Source organism: Fundulus heteroclitus, chromosome 24 (assembly GCF_011125445.2).
Source record: "Fundulus heteroclitus isolate FHET01 chromosome 24, MU-UCD_Fhet_4.1, whole genome shotgun sequence".
Classification (NCBI taxonomy): domain Eukaryota; kingdom Metazoa; phylum Chordata; class Actinopteri; order Cyprinodontiformes; family Fundulidae; genus Fundulus; species Fundulus heteroclitus.
In genome coordinates this window covers 24,649,295-24,673,241 of record NC_046384.1, presented here as the reverse complement: position 1 = coordinate 24,673,241, position 23,947 = coordinate 24,649,295, and the positions used below count along the sequence as shown (strand labels likewise).

At 39.5% G+C, this 23,947-nt stretch overlaps 1 protein-coding gene across 1 annotated transcript in view; it reads left to right on the top strand.

Moving 5' to 3' along the window:
* The window catches only part of LOC118556248 (receptor tyrosine-protein kinase erbB-4-like), a 70,211-nt gene that overhangs the window by 22,409 nt on the left and 23,855 nt on the right, over positions 1-23,947 (top strand). Inside the window, exon 4 of the mRNA XM_036128249.1 lies at positions 20,761-20,916. Within this exon, the coding sequence (XP_035984142.1) occupies positions 20,761-20,916 (156 nt within the window). The remainder of the gene's footprint in view (positions 1-20,760; positions 20,917-23,947) is intronic.

Genomic DNA, 23,947 nt, shown 5'->3' with positions numbered 1-23,947 from the left:
ACAGCTATTTACCAGGGGTGAATGTAGTTTTAAATTTTTGCCGGTACTATTACTCTCTTTACCCAGGCCCATTGGGGTCAGTCATAAGAAAACATGGTCAGACTTTTATGTCGCTAAAAAGGAAAATAGTTGCTCTGCAAATAAACTTCTCGAATTCATTGCAGAAATCAGGGATGTCAACAAACCTCTTACACCAGAACAACAAACAGAGTGCGTTGTTTGGGCACATTGCTGTCTCTAACATCAGTGTTTACCTGGGACCTTAAAGTCAGTACCTGACACAGACTGCTACAGACGCTTGAGAATAATCTTAACTTTGATGCTAAGTTAAAATCTGTGGTCCAGCTTGTCAAACTGAGACAGCCAATTAAAGATTTTAATCAAAGTTGATCAACTTGCTTAGATTACTGCACTGGACTTTACTCTGGGCTTAACAAAACTCTAGTGGCTTGACTGTAGCTGTTCCAAAATATTGTTGCTCTTAGCCTCCAGAAAACAAGAACACACTTTTCCAGTTTAGCAGCAATTCAATGGCTACTGGTTCACATTCAGATTTATTTTAAAATAAAATTTTAAATGTCTTCATGTTTTGAATTACTAGTTTTCGGAGTGTATAAAGCCCTCAGAGCAACTGAGTTTTATTTTAATGTACTATGGAAATAATATTCAATTGAGAATATTTGCTTTTAAAAGGAATAAAATATACTTGTTTTGCAAACAGAATTCATCAAAAACAGCTCAATAACATAACACAATCTTTTTTTTTCCTGACTTTAACAAGAAAATATTGTAGCTGATTATAAAAGGCACTTTCTGAATTATAAGATTCACCTCCAGGGAATGAAAACACCCCCGATTGTCATTAATCTACGGGTTTGTTTATCAATCTAGGCCTATAACCTAATTTTTGACTGTGGCTGACTTTCATCAAGCTTCCCTATAGTCCAATATGTTCCCCCACAGCTGCCACACTTGAAGCACACAGGGGTTCATGTTGCATCTTTACGCATGATCCAGCTGCTGATTTTGTCCCTCTTTTCTGCTCCATGTACTTCTAGACTGTAGTTTCTAACCTGTGTTGTCAACTTCCACAGCGACAGGTTTATCATCTCAGTCTCTGCCCTGACCAGATCTTATATCTCCTCTGTGGCGCAGGGCTCCCTAGTGCATAATTGTGCATGCCAAAGGTTGTAGTTTGAAGTTGTTCTCCAAGCAGATGTTCTGATTGTGGCCGAAGTGGACGGAACAATTAGATTTTGCTTCGCTTTTAGTCCACAAATAGTTTTAATGGCTGTAATTATAGGAAATAGCACTTTTATTTATATATTGTAATCATAGATTCTATAGAGCGCAGCTTTTCAAGCTCTGCGACTCACTGGTTCCTAGTGACAGTAGAAAAAACACTATTTGGGAGTGAATTGTCCAGACTCAGCATAATTTATCCTACTGTGTTGAGATGTTGAGGTGGGCGGATTTTTCTTTTTTCATGTTTACCATTGGTGCGTTTTCATGTTTACCATTGGTGCGTGGCGTGCGAGAACAAACAGTGGGAAAATATGTCTAAATAAAGACTGTAAAGGGCTCCTTTAGATGAAAGAAGAGGAATGAGGGGTCTTAGCTGACAGCCTTATAACAAGTCCCTCAAAATGTCCCTTAAATGTATTGCACCTAAATTATGTGTGACTTAATTATGCGCAGGTGAATCAAGTGAAACGTGACGCAGCATGTCTACCGAAGTACCTCTCATTCTATGTTGTTAAGATTTAAGAACATAGCCCAAAACAGAACTACCAACTCTCCTATTGATTTCACATGGGACATTTTGCTATGGGCGGAAGGACATGAAACATAATGGCACACGTTTTGAAGGCTGGACGCTGATAAGAGCCCCTTGCTCAAAGGGAAGGGAGGGGAAAGGAGAAGTAGGTAAGACCATTGAGGCACCGACACACACAGCACATATGGTTCAGAAACAATTCAGGATTAATAAAAACCAAACTTCTAAACATTGTGGTGTTTTAGACTGCATTAGAAGATCTATTTTCTGATCCAACGTGCAGCCGTGACTGTTTCTGAATGAAGGTTTTATAGCTGGCAGCCGCTCTCCCCTCTTACCAGTCATGCATTCTACCATAAATACTTTTAGCGGTACGCAGTACCAGCTTAGTTTTACCCCAGCTTATTACACTGTCCCTCAGATGCTAATGTCTATTTGCACACTTTTCAGCTTCTCTGGGAGTGCTTGTTTGTATAATCATGCATATATGGTAGGGTTTTCTTACATTGTTCTGTAAATTGGTTGCTGGCTTTTGGCATCAAATTTAACTTGAACATTGTTTTTTTTTTTTTACCCAAATATGCAGTATTGTCTATTGACATTTGTGCAGTACTGTTTTCCTTTATGATACGTTATTTCTCTTCTGCTTCACAGCTTAACTTTAAATTAGCTTTATTATTCCTATTACTTTATCTAGTGTGTATTTCTGGTGTATCCTCTCCAGGGGCGGACTGGCCATTGGGAGAACCGGGAGTTTTCCCGATGGCCCAGACGATGGCCTGGCCCGTGCAGCGATCGCAGAGGTTCGGGTCACTCTTAATTAAAAAAAATCATGCCGTTCATGCAGCTCTCTCGGGTAGCTGCCTGTCTAAAACTCCCCAAAATTGCAGTTCTGAGAGGGAAAAGACAGACATTCCCTCCTTTCATTTTCTGAAGAGGCTACGCTCTCCTTCACACCAGCGCTGTTGCCAGCGAGTTTTCAGACCCCTGCTCCACCGATTTATTCATTTTCAAAAGAGCAACTTCTTTCCTTTTTCTGTTTTCTAGGCGACTTCACGTGACAGCATTTGAAGCGGGAGCCATGATTCCCACTGCAGACGGAGCAAAGATTTCAGAATCTCCACTACATTTGTACTTTGCAAAAATGTATCAAATGCAGTGCAGAGAGAGACACAGCAAGTTGTGCGCTGCGCTGGACCCCTTATAGACCATGTAAAATGTAGCAAGAAAGTAAAAAAAAAAAGAAAGGGGAGCAGACAGGGAAAGGCTGCGAGAAACGAGCTCTGGTCAGTGATGCAGCAAAGTGGATTAAACTGAAGTTTTTCCATAAACAGTGAGAAGGCCAGCAGCATATCCTGCACAATAATTTAATAAGGAGTTTAGTCTCACTGAGGAAGAATGGGTCAAAAACTCACTCAATAAAACAAAGGTTTTAAGGTATTGAAAGTTTTAAAATATTGTTAACAAAGAGCCATTGGAAAAGAAATGTAACGCTAAAATTTCCTTGAATTCAGATTTAGTGTAGCCTGCATAAACTCAAATTCTAAACATATTGAAATCTTTGTTTTATTTTTGTATTTCACTTTTTAAGCTGGTAAAATCCCAATGCGTTTATGAAAATATGTGTTTTCATCCGAATATCTACAATGCATTAAATAGTCAATTACATTTTTTTTTTAATTACGTGGGTTTGAATAATTTTTTACAAGAAAGTGTCAATTCAGTGAGTAGCAGTAGTGCTGCAATAGGTCCTGCTGGCATGGAGGTGGTGAACAGCAGCAATAGGGAGAGAGAGCAGGTACCTTATAAGAGGACAAAATACACCTGCAGGCACAAAGGTTATGCTGGTGGTGGCGTGGCCTGGAATGCTATGAAATTCCAACTGAATTATTGTCGCAGTCCGCTCCTACTTCTGTCTGTGTTTTTGCCACTGTCACACACCCGTTTCCCCATCGTGGGTCGATAAAGATAGTACTATTCTATTCCTTTTTTAAACTGACCAAACACTTAATTTTAGTTCAATCAGACAACAGTCTTTGTCCCAGAGTGCATTTGTAAACTGTAATCTGTCTTTTTATGTTGCTTTTTAGAGCAATGGCTTTTTCCTTATAAAGTGGCCTTACAGCCCATGACTGTACTGAACCCATTTCGATGTGGATAATGATTTTTAACAGCTTCAGACAGCATTCTTCTCAGATCTTTAGCTTTCACTTTGGGGTTGATTGTCATGTTTTAGACGAACGTACGTTCTTCAGTGGGACACAAAACCCGTCTCCTTTCTGACAGGTTTATACTTGTGTGACCTAATCTTCTACCTTCATAGATTTTCAAAAAATGTATTACACTCTAATTACTAATGTAAAAAGCCAACATCATACTTAAGAGCTTAATTATTGTGTATTAAGCACAACATATTGATTCCCCACGCTGAAGACATTGCGTATCTGCAGCACAGGAATAACCCTTCCTGCTGGGTAGATATTTCTGAAGGTTTTTGGAAATATATTATCATAAAAATGGTCAAATCTTGTGTATAATTTAATTGTTTAAAAGTTCTGGAATATTTTGTTCTATTTTACCCTATATTTATTGACTGTGGAGATCTAGTTGATCTAGATGACTTATTTTTGTTAGATCTGTTCCGGAATTAAAATAATACTGAATAATAATGATTTTGCCTAAAGTTGCTACAAAAAATCCTGTAGGTGGCTAATTTTCTTAACCAAACAATGCTATTCAGAAATCATCAAAAGTAAAAGGAAAAAAAGAAAATCACCAAAACTACAAAATGACAGAGCAAGTTTGAAAACCATACAGGCTGTCATAAGCTTTCTAATTTTTTTTTCAAATTAATTTATATATATATAGCCTATGCATAACACCCAGAGATGGCATGTCAGTGCTTTTAGTCATCCTGTTACAAAAAAGATGAAACAACAGATGCAGTTAGTGGTTTGAGTGCGATATAATTAATATTTGACCCTTCAACATAAGGATAACATTTTGATTGTACATTTTCAATCTCTGGAGTTCATTTCCTGGAAGAAGCTGAAAATTTGTAGCTTGTCAAATATTAACCAGAAGAAAAAGATTTTGAGATAGAAGGCATCTATGATTGATGTGTTCTGAGCTCGGGTTCTTTCATTCCAGTCTGTTTTCTTTTTGCTAAAGCACATTACACAGTTATTCTGAATTTATTACTGTCAGCAAGCTGTATGATAGTGATCCATGTTCATCACTTTGTTCCCCCGGGGCTTCATTAATAATGCAGCCCACCCACCCATACACACACACACACACACACATATGCACACATGATTCTTTGCAACTCGGAGTATCATGCTGTGATGACCAAAAACCACTCCATAATGCTGGTTTCTATGACAAACCACTAAACAAAATCAGTTAATGTGCACTAGATCCTCTGGAGATTTCTAAGTCCCTGCTGATGCTACAAAAAAAAGAGTGAACAGGGCATGGGTAGATGGAGATAGACGAGTTTAAGGAAGGGAGATAAGCCTCTCGGGTCTTTCTAATTATCTGTAAGGATCAACAGTGCTTCACGATGCACGAAGGGAGGGATTTGACTGCTTGATCCACAGGATATAAAGGCCTGATTAGTTCGGTCACCTCCTTCCTCACACAGGCTCATCAGACACAGTCATATTCATGCAGGCCATGAACAGGAGTTTCTTGGAATTCACCAACAGCACTGAATTAAACCCCCCTATTCGTACTCACAAACAAGCGCGAGCAATTCTGCCACATCTGTACACAAATCAATTTTGCGCAATGAAGTTTTCAATTTATGGATCCTCTATCATAAACAGAAAGGACTTGCGCTGCAAATATCCCATAATTTTGTTTACTTGTATTGTGGTCTAATGCTTCTCCGAAAATCACCTCAGAGATTTAGACCTCCTGGAGTTTACCGAACGTTACGTTTCAGACTTTCTTTAATCCGGACAGGGACCTGGCCAGGATTGTTTTTCAGCCTAATGGTGGACAGCTGGCGGTGGTGTTGGGGGTCATTCCGCTGCTTCTCTGGATGCATTCCTGCAGCGGAGTGTTGCGTTGTGCAGCTTGAATGGGTCGGCTCGTCAAACTAACAGCTAGCATTTGCTTATGTTGCTTGGGAGGTTTATAGCTGCGCTGATGCACGTTCAAGAGTTTTACTGACTTTTGTTGACGGATGTTGCACTCAAACATCCATGTCGTACTGACCATTACACTTATTTTTAATGAGTTTAATGGTCAAATGTCAGCATAAATTTGACAACTTTCAACGTAATGGTCCATTACGTTGAAATGCACTGGCGAGTACCCTGCTGGAAAATATTCCACGCTGCTTTTTCTTTTAAGTTTTTACTTCATTAAAGACAAAACACAATTATTTGTCATTATTATAAATCACCTGGGCGACAATGCTGCAGGAGTTAGATAGTTTGTCCTGCATTTGGTGGCTTGCCGGAAAGTATTGTGTCAAGTGTAAAGTTTGTTGGAGAAAAGTTACAGTGTAAGGCTCTTTCTGAGGAGTTTACCTCGGTCCTTGCTTCCAGCAAAATAAACTCTTAAAAAGCAAGACATTTCGGATGTGACCATTATGTAACCAACTTTGTTGGAACAGTTTGGACATTTTTGTTTCAACATGACTTTGCGTCACTGCAAAAAACTTGGTGCGAAAGATTTTCAGTGGTATGCACAGAGCACAAACCCGGGCCGTCCCTGAAAATAACTGATCCTGAAACACTCGCAAGCAAGAGGAGCCGAGTGGTGCATGGTCAAACCAAGCTGGTGGAAGTGCCGCTTAACAAGACAAAAGTGGAGCTTTTTGGATGGTTTTCTTCTCGGTACATCTGGCATACAACTAACACAGCATTTCAGAATAAGAACCCTACAAATATATAAACATAGAGGTGGTGGTGTGATGGTCTGGTGGCTGTTTTACTGCTTCAGGACCTGGAAAACCTGCTGTTGTCTGTGGACACATGAATTTCACACTATAGTTGTCCAACCAGCAGTTCCGTACACCTGTAGAAGAGGAAATACGCTTTTACAGGACTGTCGCGTAGGCAAAAATGGGGTTGCTGACTCCTGCTCAAGGCCCTCATTGAGGGTTACATAGATAATATTACCCTGAATGTCACACATTTAAATCCCATTTAAGGATAAATGTCTCTTTTCACTTCAAATATAGCCTGGAGGCGGGTTGAAGCAGCAGAATCCCACGGTGTGTAACTGTGTTAATTATCAGCTGTGATTAAAAATTAGAGTCTCTCATTGTCATAACGAGCAGCAGACAAAGTACAGATTTTATTGTGCTGGGTGGACCCGTTGTACAGATTTAAGTCAGGATCAGGTGTCCTCATTGTTGCAATGTTTTTTAGCTGTCTCCAGCTGTCAAAGCATGAGACTATCATTACTGTAGGCCATCTCAAACAGATCTATATGGAGTGCTGCTAATTGATGCTCAATATGGCATTTAATTGAAGCTACTTAATTACTGCCAACCAAGAGTGTTTTATATAATTAGGCATTTACCTTAAAATAGAAGAATTTTATGGTACTAATCAAAAAGTTGTGGCTGTTTCTCCAATTCCAGTGCACCAGTGGAGATTATTGACATTTGCTCATGTAAATTTGCCAGCAGTGGTCTTTCATCGCCTGTACTGTGACATTTGAAAGGAGCTGAGATCATGAAGATCGAGTTTTTTTTCTTTTCTTTTTTTTTAGGAGAGTTGTAATTAAGAGCAGAGGCAGGGAGATGTCGAACACTGATGTATTCCTACATTGTTTTAAAATCCCCTCCCATAGGAGGGAATATCTCCCTTTAAGTTCCCCAGTGAACACACATACACTCATGGGACTGAAGTTGATAGATAGGTGGAGGTTTTCCTTGCTCCGTGGCTCCGGATAGTCTCAACGCGGAGTAAATGGGCCTTCACCCCGACTGCCGCGCCTCTGTTATACCTGTCACATTATGTCACATCCGCCTGCTTCCTTCATTAACTATCCAAACCGCTCACATTGCTCTGCTTTAGAACATTATCTCAAAGTGGAAACAGATTAGTCTCAACTTTCAGGACAATAATTCGGAATAAAATTTGAATTTATTATGCTCTGGTTTGATTGAGGAGACCGGCTTGCTTTAGCGTTTTTCTCCCCACACACATACAGAAGACAAAACTGGCCCCATGCTTTGGAGGCTGCCAACACGGTTGGGAATGCCTTCTTTTCTATCTCCGGCGGAGCACACAGCGCATGACAGACGACCACCTGCACCACCTGAGCTGAGCCCATTGTGAGCTCTCCTTATCGCAGCGGTCCCAGTTCTCAGCATTCATACTGTCCCCTATTGCTCACATTGTTGCTGCCTCTTCAGCGTTTCTGAGGGGCTGCCGGGCTTTTTGGTGCTGGTTCCAGGGTGAGCCACTTATCGTTCCCTCTTGAAACACACGCCTCACCTTTTGGTTTCTTTGAAATTGAGCTTTAAGTCTCTTTGTTCTGCTTTTTCTCCCTAATATAAAGTTTTGCCGTTTGTGTTAGCTCCAACAGTAGTAACATGGAAGGAATATTATTTTTTCATATATTGTTACCTAAACCCGGAGACATATATCTGGACTACCCAGAACATACAAAGAAGTGAATAAATAGGCCATGACACATTAATTAAAATAAAAACATACATACTATGGAGAGACATTTTATTCATAATTAAATATATAAATAAATACTGTTATTGATAATGTATTTAAAAATAATACATAAAAATTATACCCCAAAAAATCAAACATAGATTAAAAAATTTTAACATGTTTTGTCATTTATTGATTTCAAGATTGAATTATTTTTTATACATTTATTTATACATTTATTTACATTTTATTTGAAATTATCTTCAAATCATTAATAAATAAGAAAACATATTTAAAAATAATGAATTTATGTTTTATTGTTTGATTTTTTTGGAGAGATATTTTTTTGAATTTATTATTTTTCAATACATTATCAATAACAGTGTTTATTGATTTATTCAGTTATGAATAAAATGCCTCTCCTTAACATAATAAAAAACAAAGCAATGTAATTGACTGCCAGTAATGCAGTAACTGATCCTGTATTAATGTAGTTTCTCCATGAAACCAGAGAAAAAGAAAAAAATAATCTGTCTTGTTCTGACTTTATCCAGATGATCTAATGGAGAGATGTGATGCCTCAATCTCTGCATTTTAATTAGAGATTAAAAGCAGTTAATATCTTACCTGCAGTGGATTACTCCCTTGACATCCCCGTTTTGTATAAATCCACATCAGGTGCTCCCTGCAGGCTTAAGCTACCGTCTAGTCAAACTTCAATATTCAATGAGTCAACGATTTTAATGAAAATGCTATCATATGAACTTCTAAAGCATCAATTCCAAAAAATCTAGAATTTGGGCCAGAAGACGAGTCAACCTAGTCCAAGGCTGCACCATATTCTCAGGGCACAATCAGTCGAAGTTCAATAAGAAAGGAGGACAGTGCAGTACTCTTCTACAGCACTAGTTATTCATATTTGCAATTCAAAGCAAAGCATTTACTTTATAAAATTGATTGCAATGAACTGTCGGGATGAGAGGAGTGTTGAGGTTTATTCTGTGATCGTGATGGGGATGTGATGGACTTTAACTGAGGTATTTCTTGGTTGTACTTCAAAAATTTTTGGGGGTTTTTTATGTCCTAAAAGTGACAATGTGATGGGTGTAGTGAGCAGAAGACTGGATATAATTTCTTTGCTCCGCATTATTGAAGTGTCCTGTCATTCAAGTCGTTCAACACCGACGATGGGAAAATTCCAGTTGTCCAAGGCTCACAACACCAAGGGCAGAACTTTATATTGTGTGCCAAACCTTACAAAAATTGCAAATGTTTGGCATGAACTGATGACTTGTGGTATTGTTATCCTGTTTTTAATGGGTTTTTGTTATATGCACAGGGCCTTAGGCTCACGTTCTGTGTTCATTACAATATGCACTGTATTGGGACATCTGATTGCACAGTAAATGGTTTTATTTCTTCTGACAGCACACTGCCAAAGACAACTATCATCCACTTCCTGTGCCGTGTTCCGGTCTTTAGGCAATACGAAATGTGGGTCTGCATTGATCCCAAACCAGTGCCTGTGTGCTGTGTTTAGGGTCAGTTCAAACAGCTCTTAGCTGACTTGCATCAGAGGAGGGTGCAACAGCTTTAGTACTCATTTTCTTAAACAACCACTGCTTGGATCCAGAACCGAGAGATCACCACACGCTTATGAGATGTGACCAAAACTGTTTGTGTATTACGAACACCTTTATCACTGTGTAATTGCTACATTACAGTCGTGGACTTTTAACAGTTTATGCATTGTTTATAAATGAGTAACTTGCAACAGTTATGAAATGTATAAGACCTAAGATTATTGTACCGCCCATTTTAGCCCGTTCTTCTTGCCATCTCCTTTATGCATGGTATCTGTTCATCCGTGGCATTGTTTTCTCCTGGCAAGGTGAGCTACTCCCTGTAGTTCCACGCTACTTAAAACCTTTTTCATGGCTGGCTTCATCCTTCCGTGTTATCACATAACTGAGAACTTTAACATCTCCAGTCTTCATTTCTTACCCACGAGAGAGAAAGATGCAAGTAGGTCACTGTCCAGCCTTGACCTTGTCTCTTGAAAACTTTAAGAATCTGAAAACAGTTAAAGACTCGATAAAAAGGTGCTTTTAAAGCAAGTTCTTGATTCACCTTTTGGGTCAACATAGGTCTGACATAGGTCAATGCCAAAAACAACACCTTTATTACCCTGTTTCTGTACATTAAGGTTTTGTGGCATGAAATTTGTACCTATAAATTTGAAATATGAAGAAACTCGGTAAATAGAAATGTGTAAATAGAAGTAAAAAGGTACACCTTTGGTAAGAAAAAGAGACAGCTCTGATAAAACAGATTCCATCACAATCTAATTAAAGTGGAACAAACTTTATAATGAACTCTTGTTAGTCTATGGTACTAATTGTGTTTTTGTTGTCATTCAGTTGACACAAGTAGCTCTGATGCAATGCAAGCCAAATTGGCCTAATTATTTCTCTGCTTCAATGAATTTAGAAAAAAGCTGCACTGTTTAAACTGATACCAGTTTCATTGTTGTTAAAGGTTTGTTTACAGTCAATTTAAGCCTTGGATAAAACTAGCCACCTTCAAATATTTTCTAAAGGACATAATTTGATTTAAGAACAAGCTTTTGATCCTTGCTTGGGTTTAACTCAAACCCAAGCAAGGATCAAACTCAAATTCTTACTCACTGTAGCAGGAATGTCCAACTAAACCATTGTAAAATTACTAACTTTCTATTTTTTTATGGCAGTAAGGCCAAATATGCTACAGTAATTGTCTTCAAAAGTTACATTTCCATTTTCAACAAGCATGAATAAAGGGGTGTTGGTTTTTCGAGAGTGTTGTTAGGAATTGTTGATATCAGTGAATTTGCTAAAAATCCATGGCTCCAGTTGTCCACCTCAGACCCAGTTAAAACTAATATTTCCCAAGTGGAAATCTTTTTCATGCACAGTTTTGCTGTTTTTGATGTGAAGAAACTGTTATCTAGGGCCCATCCATGCTTTAACGTTGTCATTCAGCCTGCCTTCTGTCTCTGGTTGTTTTTTAAGCTGGCTGTCGGTTTTCCACCTTCTGCTCTGCTCCATTCAACTAAATGGCAGAGCAGCTTCACATGTCACTGTTCTAATTACCTGCTAGCGGTTCCGCCTGTGACTCTTCCTACAAATCCCTGCCTCTCACAACCAGTCAGCACCAGAGCCATGTGTGAGCTGCATTCCGGTGCTTGTGTGCACCGCCTGCCTGAACTGGTTTCCTGTGTGGATTTTCTGCTCGCCCTGCCCTCACTGGATACCTCATTGGCTTCTGTGTCTGGTCATGATCATGGACTTTTTTTGTATTTATTTATTCCTACCTTAACCCTTTGGTCTATTCAGCCCATCATCCCTACTATGAACAGCCTTTCGTCTGTCACCTGTTTACCCTGGACTGTAGACTGCCATCACTACTAGTTTGTTTGTTTTTACTTTACGATAAACCGTTAAAGCGCAAAACTGTGTCTAGTTGAATTACCAAGTTCTCCCATCTGTAAATTACAAATATGAATGAAATTAAATAACTCTTGTCATCAAAATGTAAAAGTAAAAGAAATGTGCTAGGCTAAATATTCAACTAAGTTTTTCTTTGGCGCTGCCTACCCTTACCTCACGGTGGTTAACTTTGTCAGCTTACATTTGAATTTGAAGGCATTTTAACTGCTCAGTAGCTGTTTCCATCCTATGCTCATGCACATTTTGAGCCAACTATTAAAATGTGCCAAAAAAGAAAATAGGAATCAGATATGTTTCCATCTACTGGCTTTTAACAAATTAACCAGGCAATGCAAAGAAGGCAGCAGCACAGTTCTATCACTACATGAAAAACATTGGTCATATTAAACACTTGCACATAAGGCTTTGTATAGAGCTTTAAACACCAGAGTTTCAAGTTGAACATCAATTTGTAGTTGATTCCACTATTGGGAGCTGAAAACTGGAGTTATTATATATATATTTATATATATATATATATATATTGTCCAGTTCCTCTCAACCTTTAGGAACAACAAGCAGAGCATCCAGTGATCAGAGATTATGACATTCACTTTTTCTTTAGTCATAGACAAGATGGGTATCTAAAATGGTTTCTTAACCAATGAAATACCGATCACTGAGACAATGGGCGTACAGGGACATCCAGTTTACTTTAGCATAGAATGTAGAGTGATGAGAAAGGGGACCTGAGATAGTAATTATTCTCAGTGACCCATTGTCCAAACTGATTTTAGAATTGTGGTCAGGGGTCTTACAGAATCAGTTGGAGGGCTGCTAAATGGCTTTGGGCCCATTCTTTGAAGCATCAGTGCTAACCTCAAATATTCTGCTCATATGATAATCATGTTAATTTTATTTCAACACCAGATACAAACAAGAAGATGAAGTTGCTGACAGTTGAAACCTCACTTCTAATTTTGGGTTTATTGTTTCTTAAACAGGTATCTTACAAGATGGAAACATGTTGTTAAATTAATATTATTCCACAATGATTATAAATCTGGTTATCTTTAAGAATTTAAAAGATCCTTGAATATTATTTTCATTTAATACATGTTTGAATATGAAATATTGCTTAAAGGTTTGGGAAGTCCTTCCTCCATGTCATTGTATTGAGGGTTTCTAATCACTTCTATGGTCACAGGTGTATAAAATCTGTCATCTTGACATACAAACTACTTCTACAAACAATTTGGAAAGAATGGGTCTCTCTCAGGAGCTCAGGGAATGACCACAGTGTATTGTGACAACAAGTTAAGTTGCAAAAGTTCTTCCTAACTAAACATTCCAATCAAATGTAGCAACTCAGTCACAGTTAATTCCTTCTAGTAACTGTTAGACATTACAACCATCACTACTACTAACAAAATATTATTTGCACAGCCTTTTGATAGTATTCTAAATAGCCTGTTGTTTTTCATGCACTAATATACAAATATGCCTGCAAAGTTTGAATTTTTGTAAATAACCTACTTAATTGCACATTTCTTCCAACCTGAGTGTGTTATCTCTGATAACCTAATGTTATGATCCTTAAAAGAGCATAGCCTAAGTTCCTGGATTTTTGCAGACGTCTGCCCCCTCTGGCAACAAGTTGAAATGACACCAGTGTTGCGCAGATGCACGGGAGAAGAAGAGGAGCATCTGCTGCTGCAACTGCACAGGTCTTTTGTTTAGAAGCGTAATGTTTTCTGAGATAAGAAATACATATTATACATATTCAAGTTAGCTCGTGTAATAATGCAGCGATTATGACTCAACGTAGCCAGGTGAACGAGAGTACGAAGTGCATCACACGCCTGAATTAGGATTCAGTCTGAATTACTCTCATGACTAATGAAGCCTATAGAAGAAACAGAGGATATCTCATTTTACACGTCGGACAATTGTTAGGGCATGTATGGGAAATAAAATAAATATTTAACTTCGAAACTTGCACTATTCACCTTGAGGTTTGAGGTTTTGGGTTTATTTTCTTGTCTGTTGCTGTTTTCATGATTTTCTTGTTTCTGTTCTCTGAGGTGTTGTTTTATTAGTTCATTCCTTTAGATGTATTTTCTTACTTTTCTTCCTATATTCTGTTTCTTGTGTATTCAAGATAATTTCTGTTAATTTATTTTAGATCTTCAAACTGCTAAAAGGTCAATAAAGCCAGAGCATTTTAGAATGATGGCTGAGTCATCTTAAAGAACCCCAAATCCACTTGCATGTCCTTGAAGTTATCTGGGAAAACTGAAACACTTGAAGGTAACAAACACAGAGATGAAAAATTGTGTAAACACAACACAAAATGAGGTTTACTGAGCAGGGAATTAACGCTTTCTTCACTATTTCATACTTTGTATCGCTTTTAGGGTATTGAGCATGGTCAGATAAACTCAGGGTATGTTGCATGCATTCCAACATCGTCCATTTATTTTTTTTGCATTGTCTTCTCAAGCGAAATTTGGCAGTGAAAAGTTTGCCTGACTGTGGATCAAATCAGTTGAAAACCTTTGCTAGTTTTGTATCTCTGCAGTCCATTCACTTATTGACAGTATAATCTGGTCCTGAAAAATACTCTATTTTCTGCAACTATTTGATATGTCAGGACAATTTTCTTTCTAAGCTACTACAGCATCACTTTATGCTGTTAAAGTGTGAAACATCAACTCTGTGTTATTTGGGGATGTTCGTTTGCTTGGTCATTAACCTAGCTGCTCTTCTAAAGACCATGGCTCTCAAAAATGTCAGTGTGCGGAGAGGAGGCCTTTCACACAATGTTCGAGTGTGTGCTTGTTGGGAATGTTGGTCCTTTAGCCTTTTTTTTTCTTGTTCTGACACAAAGTGAATGAAAACAGAAGATTTGCTGCACAATGGGCAACATGAAGCTTCATCAGTGAGAGTATTGTGAATATTTGATATATTTATTATTAGTAGATTTATTTAATTATGAAATATTAAACAGCTTTATCCCTTTTGATGTCAAGTAAAACAAAAGAACATGCTTTACATAAACGTCTCTCCCGCTTGAACCTAAAGTTTGACTCTAACCCAGGGGTCACCAACCTTTTTGAAACTGAGAGCTACTTCATTAGTACTTTGTCACACGAAGGGCTACCAGTGCTGACCTTTGAACTAGAAGAGTCAGCGCACACAGATAAACATATTTGAAATGCTCTTTTTTTCACATATTGTCATTTTTAAATCTATATAAATGCAAGTGTGATTACAAAAGTAGAGCAACAGACTAAAACAACATTTTAGATGCAGCTCACTGGAGGGTTGTGCTAGTTTTAGAGTGGGGTTGAGGGCACCACATGTGGTCCATGTTTGTAACCCCTGCTCTAACCCTTTCATTTTCAGTGCCACTCAGGCTATTAGTCTGAAGTCACAAATGGCAGTGGCTAAAATAGTCCACCAGACTCTTGGCATGCTGATTCAGCAAAAATCAAATCATACAGACAGATTAGTCAAAAGGTTTCTTATGAAAGGAAACCCAGCAGAATGCATCAAGTCTTGACAAGCAACATTCACTCCTACTGAAAGAGCCAAAGTGGACAGTCGTCTGCATTGTCGATGGCTTTGCAGCAATCCCTCATACTGAGCATGCATGCGACAGTGGAGAGGAAAACTCGCCTTTAACAAGAAAGAAAACCTCCAGCAGAACCAGGCTCAATGCGAATGTGGTCACCTGCCTCGACCTACTGGGGGTTAGAGAAGAGCAGGGACACAAAAAAAGCACAGAAGCACACATTGACCCAGGAATCCTTTCTACGTTAGAGGGTAATAGCAGATGATCAGCCTAGTCTTAAAAGTAGACTGTCTGATTCATGGACCAAAACTGGATTCCAAAAGAGTCTGATAACTAAAAGACCTGCCTCCCATTCTACTTTTAGAGACTCCAGGAACCACCAGTAAACGTGCAGTCTGAGAGCGAAGTGCTCTGTTAGGAACATACGGGGTAATCAGAGTTCTGATATATGATGGAGCTTAATTATTAAGGACTTAATGCGTGAGAAGGACAATTAGAAATTCTATTCCTAATTTAACAGGAAGCCAATGAAAGGAAGCTGAAAATCAAAAAATACGATCCCTCTTGTTAATTGTCATCAGAATGTCTTTTTTTACTGGGAGTTTATTATAGGGGACTTATTTAGCCTCTGGGAGCCTCGGTCTTTTTATGTCTGAAAATGTTTAACAGAAGGAAATCATGTTCCTATTATTACAATTTCAAACCAGCAAAGAAGTGCAACGAATTGAAAAATTCTACATTTATCATATCTGTGTAATTGTGGATTTAAATTACAATAACATATTCATCCATCACATTGCAGGTAACCACTCAGTTGAACTATACCCTACAAACGATTGATAACTGTAACTAATTTGCAACATAGTAAAATTTTAATCCCTCGTCTTCCTCTGGGTTTTAAAACCTCCCAAAGACTCATCGCTTACAAGAACCTTTGCTTTCTGAACATTTCTCATTTTACTGACTGTGCACTTCTACACTTTTCCCTCTCAAGTTGTTTCCTTTAGACAGATGTAGCTTTTAATGCTTACAACAGGGTTTCTTACTGTACTGAAGCCATAAGGCTATCGTTCACTTGTAAATCACTTTGAATGTAATTGTCTACACAGTGATCGATATACATTTCAATTAAATTGCAATACAGGGACTGTAGAGTGTAAGTATACCTTCAACCTACAATAGTGATGAAAAGTTCATACACACTCATATTGGGCATGAAAACCTTATTGATTTAGGTATTTTTATTCTTTATGTGAGTGAGAGTTTTTTTAAGGTAGAGTGATTGCACAACATAAAACCGCAATGCTTTTGTAAAAGATTTTAATTGTTTTTTACACAATGACCAGAATGTGGTATAACTCCAAAATTGTGTCACTCTTCTTTGCAGCGGTCGTTTAAAGTTGTTGGCTTGTTGGTTCATACTCAGCTGAGGTCTTTCCAGAGGAACACTGGGTGTTAGGGCAACCAGTCCGATTTGAAGTTTCACCCATCTAGCCGTTTGAGATGGGATGGTAGACTTTCTTGCTCACTTTTCCAATAACTTTGTGCAAAACACCAGTCAGTGAAGAGTCCCCGAGCTCAATGCTTCCACCGCCATGCTTGATAATTGGTAGAATGTTCCTAAGATTCAAAGCCTCAACATGATTCCACAAAATGTGTGTTTGGGATCAATGCTCTGCTGGAACACCTATTATTGTAAATGTTTAATCAATTTCCCCCAAACTCTTACCGTCACATGAAATTGATATGTTAGTAATAGTTCACCCTTTAATTAACGGAACAATAAAGGACCCACTAAGGATCAAACATGCCTTTAATTGGAAATCTGGGACAGTGGTGTCATATCTATGGAATCAGAGGATACTGACCATGAAAGAAGCCCCTACGCCAGGCTTTTAGGTTGGGATGAATTTTGAAGCTGCAGACATAGAAAAGCCAAATATCTTCTGGAGATCAGCTTTCTGGTAATTTGAGGGATTGCCTGAGCAGTTTTGCCACCATACATGTTTGGGGTAGTGAACTTGAGGCTGTTAAACCGATAACAATATAGCAGGTGTCAAGTATGGTGGTGGGAGAATCAGTGGAAAAAGTTAAAGGAATGATGATGAAAGACGACTGCCCTTCAGATCCTTAAATTTTACCTCAAATCAACAGCTGAAATAAAGGGTGAACTTCTCAGCCACAACAAGAAGCGTACTGTGAAGAGTCAAAGTAAGGGTGATTACACCACTGACAGCTTGTGCAAACAGCCTCCAAATCTACTTCTTATCACAGCATGATGGTGGGAGCATCACGCTATGGGGGTAGTTTCCTGCCAGTATTACTGACACATTGCAAAAATGGAATTAAGCAATATTAATTATTTGGCTTCATCTCAAAATAACAGCCAGATGGCTGAAATTTGGACAAAACTGTGTGTTGAAAGATTGCAATGATCTCCAAAACAAATCCAAGATAGTTCGGTCCCAGCAAGCCCAGGCTAATATAAAGCATCTTGACTGACCATCCCAAAGTAGTTTTTTTTTTAAATGACCTTGGGACAGTATCTGGCCTGGAAACCATACCTTAACTTCTGCTAATTTACTAATAATCTAATAATCATGAGTGCAACTAATCTGTTAAGATTTTGTTGCACTCGTGGCCTTTATTCACAGCATTCTTGACAGGAAATGGGCAGGGAGAGCAGGGGGAAAGACATGCTGCAAAAGTCCTGAGGCTGGGAATCAAACGGTGGATGGCTGCGTCGAGCACTACTAGCCACCGCATATGAGAATTCAACTGTACTGTACCACTGTACACACTGTGTGTGTGCTAACCAGACTTGATAGTGTTATGACTGTAAAATGCTTTTGTTTCCATTGAAGCGATCTTATATTCAGCTGAAGGTCCTGCTGTGGAGGAACAAGAAACCCCTGTCAAAGATGTTTCTCTGAGATTATATACTCCAGCGTCTGCCACTCCCAGAGCCGAACAAAACAGCAGTGACAGGCTGACACACAGGCAAGGCTGAGCCAATTCAAGTGTATTAAGCTGGATGTTAAAGAAGTCGACGCCACTTTGCCGGTGAATCAATAAAAACACCTTGGTGAGAAGAGAGGCAGTCATTGTTCTCAACAGACAATGAAAAATTTACACCATGGTCCATACTTCTGATGGCACAAGAGAATCATTGTCCAATTGAAACACTTAGGGGGTATGGGAAGGTGGGGGGAGGGGGTGGGTCTGAGGGTACTGTAAATATGTGTATCTCTCTGTGTGTTGTTGCGTTGAACCGCGCAAGCCAAGCCGACTCACACCGCGGTTGCCCCCCCCCCCCTTCACCTCCCCCTTCTTTGCAGACGAATGTGAGGATAAATCGATAGTGCCGACGTCTGACTCGCCGCTTGCTGAGCCCTCATCCATCATCCTCCGGCCTTGCTGCGAGTGACACACACATATACACACAAACGCGTACCGTGACAGCGGCATCCAACAGACCACCGGCGCTGAAGAGCAAGACATTTTCCCTGGGCATATGTGCAATATATCTATCTGTCAGTCTCTTTGCATGGTTCTCTCTTTTATCCACCAAGTTGGATCACTTCCCCTTTGCTGTTGGGCTGAATCCCCCAGTACAGGACACAATGTGCTGTGACAGGGCTGCAAGCAGCACCCTGGCTTTGCTGGAAGTGTGTTTAAAATAGATTGCTTCTGGGGGGGCTCAGGCAGTCGATCAATAACAATGCTGATTACAATAAGCACAAAGACGAGTGTGCCACGCAATATTTATCTCCGATGTCGATGTCGAGAGAAATTAGGAATCAATGGGCCACACAGCCCATTAATACACTTCGACTTAAAGTGACGGAGCAATGAGGTGAGGCCGTTGCACCGACTAGTTGGGGAATGTACAACAGCTCAAGGAGCCAATTAATTTTCAGCCACCCAGAGAGGTAAACAACGGCGTCCCAGCGGAGGATGTGGAGGCAAGCTGCTGCTTCAGGTCGAGGTGGTGCCGCTGATTGCTCCACTTTAACACTGTTTAAGTGTGTCACACTCCCAAGAGTGCCCAAGTCGATAAAGATCGAATGAAGATTGGATAATTTGTGTTTACAAGAGCAAGTAATTATAAGTAGTCCAATTCTAAGAATCAAACGGCAAAGAATTTCTCCAAATTCCTAATTTGTGGAAAAGAGATCCAGTGACAAGTTTGTCATGAATGCCATTGTCTCTTTATAATTATTTAAACTATGCCATGATCACAGAAAAATGTCTTAAGTATTATCTGTCCAAGCTTATAAATACTTACATATTTGGAAAAGTGTTCCTGCAAGCTTCTGGCATGACCCTGAATGACAACATACATCCTTTAAAGTGGTTGGTTTCAAGCCAAAGCTTCTCAATAGATGGGAAATCTGGACTTCTATAAAAACATCCTAGAAGCCAGATACTTAAGATAGTTAACCTAGTTAACCTGCTTTTTTTGTCCAAAACCAGTTTTCCTGTGCCAACAGATCACTATCCTGGTGGAGCATCTAAAGCTCACCAGGTTTCAACCATGTCGCTGTTAATTAAAAGTGAAGTTGAAGAATTTGGGGGACGTCCTATTTCTGCTGTCACCATGCCTGACATTTGGGACCAAGTTTTTTGCTTTGAAATGATCATAATGAGTCATCAAACAGAATTTTGTGTCAAATAGCTAAATCTGACTATAAAGCTTTTCTCCAGAATTTTTGGCTTGGCCATGTGGAGTTAGTTATTTTTCTTTATTATTCTGTCCACTTTGTGCAGCAGAACAGTGCCACAACATGATGTTGCTTTGAGACCGTTGATACAATGCCATTCTGTTGAAAAGCCTCAATTGAGCTTCAACTAGCTGCAAATTTACAATGAAGTTGCAGCTTAAATTTTAAAGTTTTTTTTTCTTGGCTGGCCAACTCAGGGGTTTTTATCATTTATTTGGACCTTCTACCTTGTTGCAGTACCTGAAGAATATGTAGAGGAATACAGACATACTTGTGGAGGGACTGAAATGACTAAAACTTTTGAGAAATGGGTGAACCTTGTTTTGGTGATTGCAGATTTGAGAATAAACTTTTTGACATTTCTAAACTGCCTACTGTCATATATATGAGGTATTATAGCGATTATACATCAAATCTAGGTGTCTGTATGGGTGTGCAGTTAATGCTGATGACAGTTATGACAATAATTTTATGTTAGTGCTGGCATTTAACACTTCACTGGTCTCAGTCATGAGGTTTAAAAAGATAAATGGCTTCATGACGGGATTTCTCATCTTTCTCCTTTCTCTCTCCTGCTCAGGGGATGATGTACCTGGAGGAAAGGAGGTTAGTCCACAGAGACCTGGCAGCTCGGAACGTGCTGGTTAAGTCTCCCAATCACATCAAGATCACCGACTTCGGCTTGGCCCGGCTTCTGGACACCGACGAGAAGGAGTACAATGCGGATGGGGGCAAGGTTGGTGTAAGTGGAAACTTGAAAACATCTTGATGTTTGTACAGTGCTCAAAACAGTGGACCTGGTAAGATGTAATGGTGAGTAAAGGCAGAAGTTAGAATTAAAATACGCTTCAGCCTTTAACAAACAAGTAAGACTTGCTGAGCAAACCTTAAAACATCATTAAGGAAAGACCAGAAACATCTATAACTTTGTCTTTTTGAGCCGTCTTCTCTGTGCATCATCATGCGGCACATGTGAACACATTCAGGTTCTTTTGATGAATGACGCCAGATAAAATTATAATTTTAACAAAGCAGTTGTATCTACTTCTAGATACTATCCTAGAAGTAGATACTACTTGGGTAGTATCTAGTTCTTGACAGATAGTACTCGTCAGTTGTCAACATTTCCTTAGATGCAAGACGTCGCAGCATCAATATGGCTGTGTAGAATAAAGGCCGGGCCTTTATTCTGTTTTTTTTAGCCTTTCTTTTGGGGGTTTGATGATGCGTGTGGGATCTTTGTCCTGTAGATGACCCAGTTTGGCCCACTTCAGCCATCAGGCAGATGGCCTCACATTTACCTTCAGAACTCTCTGGCACACAGAGGAGCTTGTGGTGGACTCACTTATCGTTTCTCAAAAACAAGCCTATATCATCACACTTCTACCATGGTGCTCGACTGTGGATGTGAGGTGTCTGGAAGTCTTCTGGGACAATCCTTTGACAAAAGTCAGACTCACATATTCTTCTTAGAAGGAAGATGCATCCGCCTGACAAAATCTTCAAACCAGCATTACATGTGCAACACTTCCCTACTGGTGTGTTCACAACTAACGCGTTACGAGCATCAAAAAGGCATCCAACGCCTCTACTTGGATGCTCTGAGCAAAGTGTGGACAGACTGGTCTAATGCACGTTGGGCAGAGCTACTTTGTCCTTTTACTCAAATCTGGGGAAATATTTACTGTTGAAAGTTTTGACTTTTTTTGACTCCCAGCTTCCTCGCTAGTCCTCCTCTAGGTAAGATCCTTTACCTTCTCTGTAGCGATAGCTCAACTGATCATAGATATTAGGATGGCACAAACAGCGAAGAGGAGTTTGTCCTCCATTGTCGACTTTCCTGCTTGATCATGGTCCTTCCGTCCTGTTGGAAAGTCTGCCACTACGTCACATACAGGGGACTTTCTGATTGGTTGATGCTCCGTGTCCAGCTACAAAAGTTCAGATTTTCCAACTCTCTGGCTTTGGACTCTCAGCTGCTTGAAAGCTCAAAACATGCTGCTGTTGACGGTTGAAATGCAGCGCAGGACCTCTCGAAGCTCTTAGGGGCGTGTCCACCATAGATTTTGCATGTTAACCAGATGCCCCTGATGCTCAAAACTGGTGTGAACGCAACATAACTCTACTGTCACAAACTTTAACCGTCTAATGACCATAACTATAAATGGGCTGCCTAGTATTTTCTTTTTATTTTATGGCTGTAGAATTGGCAAATATAAAAACATGCAATGTGTATGTGGTTCTGCTACTTTTTCCTGGACAACTTTAGCTTTTACGGTCTGGTAGTTATTCAACATTGCTGACTATTAAAGCCTGTAAAGTAACAGTTTAAAGGCAAAAAAAGGGGGTTGGATTTTTCAACTTTATAACTGAATAATGAACTTCAAAATGACATGAGAAAACAATTTCAAATTAACAATTTAAACTTTATACAATATTAATACAAAAATCATGTGTCAACCCTGGCCTTTCATTTATCTTTTTTTTCTGCCTGTATAATTAACAAATGTCTGCTGTATTGGGCCCTAAAGCAGTTCCTCTCCAGCTGCAGATGGAGTCCCACACACTCACATCGCCCTGGGGTGCTCCTCTTACTCACAGTGCACTCCTGTCACCCCATGCTGGCCCTCTGGGCCTTCTCCTGTCCCTGGGTTGGGGATACGGGGATAGGATTTTCAGACGTGTTCTTCTGTGGCTTGTTGTCAAGTGAGACTTCAAGGAGATATGCAGCAAACTCCTCAAGACATTTCTGTCTGCACTCTGGGCCTTTGCTGCTGGCTGCCACACAGCTCCTAGAGGATGATCAAGCTGTCGGTGTCAGTAGGGTTGGGCAATATGTCAAATTTTTAAAAAATAGCAATTTTTAAAAAAAGCAATATAAGATGAGACTATATTGTTTATATCGAGATGGCCTTGTTTGCGTTATTATTACAATTTGATGTATTCCAGTAGGTTATTTTCAGCTGTTTCTCATATTTATCTACAACCTTTTGTGAAATAAATAGGCCTGTGAGACATTTGGGATAAAGGTGTGATTCAGAGATGCCTTTTTATAATGGAGCTTAAGCGGAAATTCCATTGAGGAAACTCTATTGCCTACCTCCATCCAATCAGAGACTCATTTGCCTCCGACGCAAGCAAATAAGCTTTGAACTGCTCCTCCACGAAGCCCAATCAGCGTCCCGGGTTCATCTTAAAAGAACTTAAAATCGACATCTCAGCCTTCTACCCAGCAAGCAAGCAGTGGCTGTGCAATGTCTAATTTGGACTCTGATGACTTGATTCAACCCACCTTTATCCCTATTCTCCACCATCGTAGCCAAGCTCCATCTGGCTTCCTATGGTGCTCCTACAACCTCGTCCCTATCAGAGTGTAATTCCTCCTGGACTCTTACGGAATTCCCTGTCATATCTCAATCGGTCCGGCAGAAGACCGCCATGTTGAGCCTGGTTCTGCCAGAAGTTTCTTCCCAAAGGGGAGTTTTTCCTCTCCACAGTCGCTTCATGCTTGCTCATCATGGACAGTTCATGCAAACCTGTGTTTATCCAAGTTGGACATCTATCTTTCGGGTCCCCGAGTGAAGCATTGGTATCAGCTCACGCAGTCTACTGTATCAATAAATTCTTATTATTATCTCTTCATTCCATGTGAGTTTTTTGAGATTGAAATTACTTTATGAAAAGAAAAACATATTGAGGTAAATAGTGCATGTCGGCATTCAGCCTAAAAATATCGCAATATAAATTTTTGGCCCATATCGCCCAGT